The sequence below is a fragment of the Frankliniella occidentalis genome, unplaced genomic scaffold, assembly GCF_000697945.3.
Source record: "Frankliniella occidentalis isolate FOCC.00 unplaced genomic scaffold, Focc_3.1 Scaffold166, whole genome shotgun sequence".
In the NCBI taxonomy this organism is placed as follows: domain Eukaryota; kingdom Metazoa; phylum Arthropoda; class Insecta; order Thysanoptera; family Thripidae; genus Frankliniella; species Frankliniella occidentalis.
In genome coordinates, this window is record NW_026267292.1 from 279,878 (window position 1) to 290,365 (window position 10,488).

The following is a 10,488-nucleotide window of genomic DNA, read 5'->3' on the forward strand; positions in this document are numbered from 1 at the left end:
ATCGTAGCCTCCGTAACGGAGCTCCCGCCAATCTCAGATACGGTCTCCAAAATTTTCGTTTCGTTTCGTTTCGTGTTCGTGTTTCTTGTTTGTGTTTTGCAAAAAGAGGTGCAGGAGGAAAGCGAGTTGTTACGCTTCGCCTTATTTATTGTTTACTTCATCGTCAGGGTCTCATAGCACCATGAAGTCTTTTGGTTTAAGTATGAACAAACATGTGGAGTCTAAACGTGACTCCGATGCGGCTGTGGAACTTGAGAGCCAATTTATATTACGTTTGCCTACGGTAAGTAGGGTTATGTTGAGTGTTTTGACATCTAGGTTTTACTAAGATCTTGTAATGAACATGACAAGATTTTGACCATTTTATTTGTCTTGTACAGTTTTACATATTTTCATTGCTGCTATCGTTTTTATTTTCTAAATTTCAGGAACCTGCTAAAGTCCTCAGAGAGGCCATTCGAAGTGGTTCTATGAATCTGAAAGACAGGCTTTTCATTAAGCTGGAACATGATTTGAGATATGGTGAAGTACGATTGGATCATTGGTTAATGCATGCCAAGGTTTGTCTCTGAAACTTGCTCACTCTGACTGGTTTAGTAGGTGTGTCATTCTCAGAATTTCAATATTTTTCATCAGCTTGTCGATTTGCCTACCATTACTGAGTCAATGAAGACTATTGATGGAAAGAATTTCTACAAAACTGCAGATATATGTCAGGTGGGAACTTGATTGCACCCATCTTGTTTTTTGAATTTTCGTCCTTTCAATAATTGTAACAATTCTATCTAATGTTCAAAATTGCTTTGATTTTTAGATGCTGATTTGTAAAGAAGAAGATGACCAAACCACTACAGATGAAGAGTCACCTGCTAAGAAGAAGAAAGACCCTCACAAAGTGGAAAAAAAGTTTTTGTGGCCTCACGGATTAACCCCTCCTCTTAAAAATGTTCGCAAACGCCGTTTTCGCAAGACACTCAAAAAGAAATATGTTGAGGCTCCAGAAATTGAAAAAGAGGTGTGTTGAGCTGTGTTTGTAATATCTTGCCTTTGTGATCCATCCAATGTAATCTTCTGGTACCTTAATTTTCTTAGGTTAAACGCCTCTTACGAGTTGATAATGAAGCTGTAAAAGTTACCTGGGAAGTAATTAGTGAGGAGACAGACAAGCCTAAGCAAGGTAGTGGGAAAGGAGATGGTAGCAGTCGAAGGGGTGGTGCATCTTTGGAAGGAAATACTCAACATAGTGTGGATGTTGGCAAGTCATATTTATTTTTTTCAGTACAAATGTTAACATTTATCCTTCTAACATATTTCTGAAGACCTCATTTTTTTAATGTACTCATCTCTATTTCAGCTGAACATGACATCTTTGGAGAAGCTCTCAGTGACTCTGATGAAGAAGAAACTAATATCAATATCATGGAAATGGAAGATGATAACAGCCGACTTTCAGCAGATGATAGTATGCATACTATGGATTCTACCTCAATTCAGGTACTTGTTTGTCTTTAGCAGTAAATCCTACAGTGTAGTGTAGAAATGAACCAATGTTACCAATTAATTTTACTTTTGGTCCAGGCTACACATAGTTCTGAGAAACAACCTCTCGTCACCCAGTTTAGCCGTGAAATGTTCAGTGGGCAAGATGACAACAGACACAGTATTGGTATCAAACAGGAACATGCAAGAGAACATGAAATTGAAAAAGATTTTGATAGATCTTTTGATATTGACAATGAACAAAGTAGTGTTATGATGAAAGAGGAGTCTACTATGGATTATGATGATGATGATGACCATGATGAAAGTACTGACCATCCCAAAGATTCCAAGTTTAGTATGGAACTTGAGAGCATGTCTAGTGACTCCAAAATCTTTATGCAACGTAAGTCTTTGATACACTCCAATTTTCAGTTCATGTTAGGGTACATCTACTAATGGGTATCTCTCTCCTTGTGTAGGACGTTTGCGAAAAGAGCAACTGGAAGCAGAACTACCTGAGTTACGTTTAAGATGTCAACAGCAAGAGCTGGAAATATCTAATTTGGAGAACCAGGCTTTACGCCAAAGGTTCCAAGAGAAGCTGGACAACATGCTATCCGAGTTACTTCAAAAGGAGCAGGAGGTGAGTAGCTGTTCCACTGGATGTATCTCAGTTCCTGTCTTATACTGGTACTTGAAATTTACTTTGTGTATTGTTCTCATTGTTTACAGTATCAAGAATTTTGCCAAGATTGAAAGCAGTAACGCCTGACTCTCACCTAGGAACCTATCTTTATTATATTCCTGATTTTCATTTCTCATACATTTTATTACAAGTTGTGTTGTTTGATTTTTTTTTTTCTTGTTGACATAAAGAATTACTCCTGTATGGACTATTTCATTCGTGTTCTCTATCATAAATGAAACTTGTTAGATAAAATTTCTTGCACTTTATTTGCAGTTCAGAACAATTCACAACCCAACTACAATTGTTTCAAAAGCTAAAGATGTGGAAGGATTGCTGTGATAGAAGAAAATTGTATGCCACTCTTAGATAACATGAAAAAAAAAATCAATATTTTACTTTGAGTGGCATAGTATTCAAGAAGTGTTGTTAAAAATATTTAAGTAGTGGAAATAAAAAAGAAAGTATTGTGTTTTGATGTAATGAGGAGTGAGAACCCTTAATCTCAATGTGGGAGAAGTGTTGCAAGAAAGTTACGCAAGCGAACAGCAGCGAGAGGATGACAGAGTTGAACTGCAGCACACAACTCTTCCGGAACTATAATTTCTCTTGTTTTCATAGCTTCCAGGAGTTCAATTCGAGCAGAGTTTAAAATTCTTGACTGTGCCCTCATATCATCAGGATCAAAAGATGATTTTTGGAGTTTTTTCATGCGTTCATTTACAAGGTGTCTCAACCCTAAATCGCATTGATGAAGGACACTGGCCATGCAAGCCTGGCGAGATGCCTCCCCTAAATCAGACCAGTCATCTACCGGTTCCACTGGGTTAAGAAGAGCTTTAGATATAATACTCCCGATTTTTTGAACAGTTTCTTCAGAGGAGTAAGGCTCATGTGCAATCAGCAGCAAAGAATACTGTTCCCAAGGCTTACCTTCAGGAGGTTCCATCCTGTCAGCCATTTTCTGAATTACTTCTTCTGGTACTTGTTCTGCTTGGGGTCGCTTTCTATTAAATGCCATAGCAGAAGCGACAGTGCATTCAATGTAGAGCTGGAAGAAACCTATGTTGTGACGTCGAGCAAGCTGGAAATATGAGTACCGCATACTGCTATAATACATGTTATCATCAATTACAATTACTGTTCGCTTTTTAATGACAATGTCCCATTCATAATCCTTTGTTACATATTTATTTTCTGTTCCGCATTTTAAGACAAGCTTGTGTATTTCTTGCTTTGTGTGGATATCTTTCAGCAAGTACATCATCTTTTCTACCATAGTGAGAACTTCTTGTCTTGCATCTCGCCAGTTTCCACTATCTGGATCAGTGCTACACCGATGTGCAAGATCAGCTGTGATCAAATTATCATAACATATATGAATGACATTTAGGGACAGTGTGTCTTCAGTAGCTTCACGTTCAATTGAAAAGTACTGTTTTAAAAATTTAGCTAGTGTTGTTTTTCCACTGCCAGGTAAGCCAACAAGTAGAGCTAAGCAGATATCAGCAGCTGGTTGTGTGCCGGACATTGTTATGAACTGCAAATTACCTTACTATGGTAACTTAACTACAATAAGAAAAATTAACAACAAAAACAAAAATGTTTAGCTTAATAGGCTTTAAGCAGATGAAACTTAAGCTTGACTCTGAGTTTGCTGTTCCAATTGCAGCGCTGCTTGTGCTTGGTTCATTTCTTCAATTCGTTTGTTGACAATCATTGGCTGAAGTTCCACAAAAACTCCCATTATTCTATGATTAACGTTTATATGCTTTCTAACACATAAATCGACACAATTTTCCTAGAGATAGAAAAGGAAAATTAAACAGCAGAAAAATAAAATACTTTTCACTGTTAATGTAGCCCATGCTGTTCTGTTTTACCTCATCAGATGCTAAATCTCTTGAATAAAAATTATTCACACAATGCTGAAAGCAAGTATTTGACATGTAATTGTATACTTGCAAGAAGTCCTTAAACTGCAACAGAAGGAAAACCGGAACACTTAGTTCAGAGAGACTGCGGAGTAGAAGTCAAGGACAACTAGCTATTCTAGTCTCAAGCATGCACCACTCAGGAGGGAAAAAAATCAATATAGCCACACCATATACTGAAATAACCGCTGCACATTTAAATAAAATTTTTAAAACTTCTTGAACTTTTATGTGAAAAAGAAAATAACAACATCGACGTTACCTGAAAAATGTCTTTTTAATTAAAAAATAGCCTTTGTTAGTGGCTGGAAAGATAAAGAACCCAACCAAATATTTTATTAATTAAATTACAGACTTGCATTTTAAAATCTTAAATATCACAGTTACCAATACCTAACGTGCTGTAAGGTTAGAACTACTCAATGGTAACTTTTTGCAGACTTTCAGAAAGTTAACATTCTTTTTATGACAGAAAGGCAGCATGAAACAACCTCAGCGAAACTAAAGTTACTCACATTTCTCAAGGCATTTTGTTCCATGACTTAAACAGATAAGATCTAGGTATGCGTCGAGGAAGTAAGTTTGTTTCTCTTTTTCCCCCTTTACTGAGCGTGTGGGGTTAAGAGGGTGGGTTGGGGTTGGTGGGTGGGTGGTGAAGGGGTGGAAGGGGTTGGGGGGCATGGATAAGGCAAGCGCTGCAGCCAACTGTTGTCTGATGCAGAAGAGGGAGAGCCCCTCTTGAACGCTCTTCAGACGGCTGTGAAGATGAAGTTTCAGTTGACTGGAAGCATCATTTGTGTAGGCGGCATTCACGGTTTTATGGAAGGCGAATTAAATTAGTCAGGTATTCATCATTTACTTCAATTCTTTTGGTTGCAGGGTGTGGTTACCTGTAAGCTCAAGAAAATAGTCCCTACCATCGTGATGGATTATCTTGTAATTTAACCACCGCGTAGCTGTAAACCGAATACCAAATAAATTATAAAAGTTTATCGTTCAGTTCTAGGCATTTGCTATGACAAGACAGTTACGTTAACTGGAGCGGCTCGAACGGAGGGGAGAGGGGAAGGGAAGGGGAGGGGAGGGACAAACGCAGACAAACGAACGCTAGGCGTTAGTTTGGTCGTTTGTCGTCACGTTCATTAACCACTACATCAACAAGTGGTTGTCTTGTGTTTACATTCTGAATTTAGTTAATGATGTGGGCAGGGTACTCAAATAGCTACTGCGACTGTTGTGTAGGGAATGTCTTAACTCCAATTTTTCTGTTAGAATCCTAGAGTCATTCAAACTGTTCTGTTGCTTCTCACCGACATGATGTCATCGCGCAGACCTCTGAATGTTCTCTTTCTTGGTTTTGCCATTGGTTTTATTCTTGGCATTTTCATATTGAGCCCTAAAGATCACGTCAGTACTTTACCTCGCCCCAATCGACGAAGTTCATGTGACTCTCCTGAGAAATCAAGTCGATTGTCTGGGAACTATGAATCCTGGTTAGCTAACCAAGGTATTTTGCGAAACACTTTGGACGTTGATGAGTATCTTTATGGACAGAGTCGAAAGCAAGCCGTTTTAGAGGCAGATTTGTTAAAGAAGAAAGTCCACATCATGTGTGTAGTATTTGTTGAGCGGGAGAAGAATGTTATAGCCGCTTCACATACCTGGTTACGGCATTGCAACAATTACGTCTTGTATTATGTTAAGAGACCACAAGACCATCGAGATAAGGACTTTGCTCCGGATTTGGGAGTTAAGAAAATTGAAGCCAAGAGCTCTTGGGATTTCCTTTGCAAAACTATTCTAGACTTGTGGAAAACTAAAGATTCATCTTTGCAATGGGTGCTCTTTGTATCGAGTGACATGTTTGTTGTTCCTGAAAATCTAAGACGCATGGTTGCACATCTAAATCACAATGATCCCTATTATTTTGGCCATGCACAAACGCTATGGGGACAACCGTTCAATGTAGCTCTAGCAGGATATGCTTTGAGCCGAGGTGCTGTAAAACTCCTAGCAGACAACTTCACATCAGAGTCTTGTCCTACTGGTGGCAAATATTGGAAGAAGGAAGATTATTATCTTGGTACAGTTGTGCAGTTGCAATTTAATTTAGTTATGAAAGATTTAATTTGGAGAAATATTAATGAAGGTAATTTTATTTGTTATGCAGGGAAGAATCTGGAAAAGTTGTGCATTTTACCAAGTGACACACGAGATGATTCTAAAAAAGGGCGCTTTCATGGCTATAATTTGAACCAGCTGCTTTTCTCTAATAAACTGGCCCTTATTGCATCTTATTGGAAGGACAGCGTCTATCCATCAACTGAGGTGAGTATATATTTTTTTTTATAAAACTTTTTTTTGTAAAACTTCTGAAAGCAACAATAACGTTTTTATTTTTTGTGGCAGGGCAAAAATTGTTGCAGTGACTTATCTGTTACATTTCAAGGGACTGAAGCTGACAAAATGTACATGTATGATTACATAATCAACCGATTGCGTGTCTTCACCCATGGGATTCACGGCAATCGACCTGCACCAACTCCTTATCCTCCTGAACATGCAAGTTACAGACAATGTTTATGCTTGATTTTGTATCAAAGTATAGCCATTTCATTTTCTTTGTGTATTTTCTAGGTTTGGCAGGAATTTATGAAAAGCCGAGGATATTCATCTGTTTCAAACGTCTCCTCTAGGCAGTATATCAATGCTTGGAAGGCTAAGATAAATGAAGATTTGATCAAAGCAGGCTTCAAGAAGAAAAAACATGTCTGGCGAGGCATAGATTTCCATGGGGATGGGCATGGGGAAGTCATCCCTCTTCCATTTCAGGTTGACACTGTGCTGGACACAGAATAATTATACTTACCTAGTCCCCCTTGTTAAAACTGCTCTGACTTAATTTAGTGTGTTCTTTCTCAACTTAGAATCTGTAAGGTGACTTAAATTTTTATAATCTAAATTCTAACAGATCTCTTTGTGATATAAGTTACATACCTTGCTGTGATAAATTAAAATTGTGAATTTCATCTTAAGATCTTTGAAAGTTTTGATCTGCACACCCTGAAGAAGATATTTTGTGTGCCATCTGTTTAATCAAGAGTCCGTCCAAAGCCTTAAAAAGTATGACTCTTATATGCCCTCCTTGTTAAGTATTTTGTATTGTATTATGGTATTTATATTTTAGGGTGTGTTTTTACATCCATGCACTTGGTTGTTGAAAGTCATAGTATTGCTTTCTTGCATCTCAAAATAATGTCTGTTATATACTCACCTTTTAATGTTAACATTATATGAAATTAAGTAAGGCCAGATGTATTGGTAATTTTGGACTGTTATGATATTGTATATATGTTTATTTTCTATGTAAGTCTAACAATATTTTATTATTATAGAACAGAAAAATGTCAGAAAACAGGTTTGGTAACTCACTGCACAAATAAAACTGCCAGATTCATGCAAGCTAATCTTCTGGTATGTTTTATTTTGGTCATCCTATTTCATTAATTGTGAAGAAAGCTGCAAAACACACAATAATTTAAGAACATAGTCAAAACTTTGTGAAAACATCTTGAGTGCATATATTCTAAGTCATAATTGCTTATTATATTACTCAAGATTGATAACTATGTACAGCACCACTCAGCTTTTGTCATAAAGGCACCAAACATGGCCCTTGATAACTTACTTAATTTCTAGCCAATTTATAACATTACATATAATTTTTTTCATTTCCAAATGAGGTACATGTTGATAAAAGGGTCAAAAAAAGTTATGCATACTCTACAAACAGTAACAGGTTACCCTTTTTTAAAAGTAGGATTATTTTAGACTTTAACCTGTATTCTGTTCACTCTTGTGGTTTACTGAAAGACAATTTCACAATGATTAATAGGCTCAGTTCAATGATTGAACCCTGCTTATCAAATGCTCATCAACATGCATATTTCTCAAACTGAATTTGTGAGAGCGAGATGCTGTTGATTGTTTTACCTCTAACATAACAAAGAGAAAACTGACTCAGTGTTTTAATTACAAAAATGTTACAAAACACTATTTGTTCCCAGCACCGTCAGTGTAGAAGTATAATTGTTGCATTGCAGTCATTTAAGTAAAAGAAATCTACATGAGTGTAGAGATGAGCTTTAGAACAACCATGTTGTGGTATCAATTATCACATTTTCAAACCAAAGTTCTAACAGTTTTGTTTTCTATTTGGAAGATAACTGAACATTAGCAAATTTTTTTGGTAAATTTGTCTGGATTTAAGTTGCTGACAGTGATGTAACACTATGAAAATTAAAATATATACTGAACTGCAATGTAGTAATTGTCTCATAAAAGTTATTTGTAAACATTACAAATTTACAGTGACAGGATTTTGGGAGTATTTAAGCTATAGTACTGTACAAGATTTTACATCACAAGAATATGATTATGATGTAAACGTTGTATGATGGGAATCACAGAAAACAAATTAAGAAAAAATTAATAGCATAAGCAATTTTACAATAATGTTGAATTATTTATTAATAGACCAACAGGATTGAGAAATTCAGTGTGTATACAGAGTTCACGAAACGCAAGTGTGATTTTCACGCCATAGGCGTGATTCTTACACTTCGTGTATGCTGCACGCAGCGAATCAGGAACCCCTGGCTTGAGAATCACGCTCGCGTGTTAGCGAACTCTGTATCCAACATTACAGTCTTATACTTATGACTTATAACTACATATGTTGATATTGACAATTTTCAAGAATTGTAAATAAACAGAACAAATATATCGGTTGCAAATAGCATAAGAAAGACATACTTTACAATGACATGCATGAGTGATAGGTAGAAAAACGTCTGATTCTTCCCTTGAATCCCTTTTACAAGGCAAACTATTCGTATAAATTAGTACTTGAAAGACGGGCAAAAACAATCAAAAATCGATATTGAAAGCAGATGATATAAATTGAAGGATAGGTCTGTGTCCTAATTTTCTCTCATATTTTGCTGTCATTTGTTTATGGCTGTTTGTCCGTTTGTTACTTGCTATCTTGGAATTCGGCGGACTAGCGGCATGGCGTAGAGGAGAAGATAGGGGGGGAACGCCGGCCGACATCAAATGCCCCTTACTTTTGCACTCCGCATGAAAGTACAAGCAATGACACATTTGTCGTGCTATTTCTTATTATACTCATATTATTTCTTATTCATTTCAGTTTTGTGAAATGTTCCCAATGTATCATCTGCTAAAAAGAGAGTCGTCGTACGTGTCATCAGGTGGACAAGTGGCAGTGCGATTCGCAGGAGGAGACACTTTCATGAGAATTGACACTTGGACGAAACCAGGTGTGATCCATAGCCCCGCGACTCGGCTGCCGTGGCAGTGGGGCCCGGCCCCAGCGGGGGCGTGAGTGTGAGATCCTTTCTACGCCGCGGGGGTGGCCGGCGGAGCGGGCGGAGCGGGCGGGCTGGACGATGGCGGGGATGGCCGCGGCCCGACGATTGCTCCGGCCCGTCACTCGGCACGCGTCGTGCCCCTCAGGAACGGAGAGATGATGTCCAGCGGCAGCGGGAAGATGATGGTCGAGTTCTTCTCCGCCGAGATGGTGTTGAGAGTCTGGAGGTAGCGCAGCTGCAAGGGAAAAACAGTCGTGGGAATCGCCGTGAGTGGTGGGTGAGCCAAGGCGTGCTAAAACGCAAAAAATAATAAATGACCGGGAATGATTGAAAACGTGGGTACAAGAGGATAAACTTTAAACGGAATTGATGGAAAGCGGGGGCTACCTGGGCTAGATGTGTCTTTGTGCACATCTCAACAAGATACAAATTTGTACCTACGTCACCACAAAATACAGCATTTGTAACTCCGAACAGACGAATTAGTATTCGATGAAGATGTGCTGAAAGACACATCCAACCTAGGTACAAAAATTGTCTCTTCCCATTTAGAGTGCAGGGTGGGGCGGGGAGGGCGCCTGCGGAGCACAGGGTAGGCAGACCCGCAACACGGCTGCGTGTGGCGCCGGCCTACCCAGCCGGCTGCGGGCGCCTTCTACCGCAGCCACGCCGACGCCCCACCTTACCCCACTGGCCGCCCCGCTCCGCTCCGCACAGCTCAACCCCAGCCTCGGGATGACATCGCCACAAATTACCGGGTGAATGCGCTTCATTGTCACACTGTCCCTCCAATGGCAATGAAAGTACTACCTTTTGTGGCAATGACCATGCAATGGCAATAAGACAAAAGTAAGACCTTTCCAGCGGCAATGATGGTTCATTGCCAGTCCAAAGGCAAAATTCATTGCCAATTTTGGCAATGAGTGGATGTCAGTTTGTGAACTTTTTCTAAGTTATTGGCTATTCAGTCATTGCCATATTGTGGCGTTGAACG

The 10,488-nt window shown here is 38.8% G+C and overlaps 5 protein-coding genes across 5 annotated transcripts in view; 2 read left to right on the forward strand and 3 right to left on the reverse strand.

Annotated features, from left to right (window-relative positions):
• The first annotated feature begins 70 nt into the window (after positions 1–70).
• Positions 71–2,378, forward strand: LOC113208903 (transcription initiation factor TFIID subunit 7). The gene is made up of 9 exons (XM_026426154.2): positions 71–283; positions 429–560; positions 637–717; positions 815–1,015; positions 1,093–1,255; positions 1,355–1,494; positions 1,579–1,885; positions 1,962–2,125; positions 2,215–2,378. The coding sequence occupies exons 1-9, from the start codon at positions 182–184 to the stop codon at positions 2,236–2,238; spliced, it is 1,314 nt and encodes a 437-aa protein (XP_026281939.1). The 5' UTR covers positions 71–181; the 3' UTR covers positions 2,239–2,378.
• A 39-nt stretch (positions 2,379–2,417) lies between these two features.
• On the reverse strand, positions 2,418–3,698 carry LOC113208904 (L-seryl-tRNA(Sec) kinase). Its single transcript, XM_026426155.2, has one exon. It carries the CDS (start codon positions 3,696–3,698, stop codon positions 2,673–2,675), a length of 1,026 nt encoding a protein of 341 aa, XP_026281940.1. The 3' UTR covers positions 2,418–2,672.
• Positions 3,699–3,803: 105 nt separating this feature from the next.
• Positions 3,804–4,769, reverse strand: LOC113208905 (mitochondrial import inner membrane translocase subunit Tim10 B). Its single transcript, XM_026426156.2, has 3 exons — positions 4,617–4,769; positions 4,051–4,146; positions 3,804–3,968 (listed from the first exon to the last, which is right to left on the reverse strand). The coding sequence occupies exons 1-3, from the start codon at positions 4,638–4,640 to the stop codon at positions 3,804–3,806; spliced, it is 285 nt and encodes a 94-aa protein (XP_026281941.1). The 5' UTR covers positions 4,641–4,769.
• A 420-nt stretch (positions 4,770–5,189) lies between these two features.
• LOC113218430 (glycoprotein-N-acetylgalactosamine 3-beta-galactosyltransferase 1) lies at positions 5,190–7,568 on the forward strand. The gene is made up of 4 exons (XM_026438788.2): positions 5,190–6,184; positions 6,272–6,429; positions 6,511–6,663; positions 6,739–7,568. The coding sequence occupies exons 1-4, from the start codon at positions 5,416–5,418 to the stop codon at positions 6,958–6,960; spliced, it is 1,302 nt and encodes a 433-aa protein (XP_026294573.2). The 5' UTR covers positions 5,190–5,415; the 3' UTR covers positions 6,961–7,568.
• Positions 7,555–10,488, reverse strand: part of LOC127750303 (band 7 protein AGAP004871-like) — a 17,634-nt gene continuing 14,700 nt past the window's right edge. Inside the window, exon 4 of the mRNA XM_052271580.1 lies at positions 7,555–9,729. Coding sequence (XP_052127540.1) covers positions 9,613–9,729 — 117 coding nt within the window. The 3' untranslated portion in view covers positions 7,555–9,612. The remainder of the gene's footprint in view (positions 9,730–10,488) is intronic.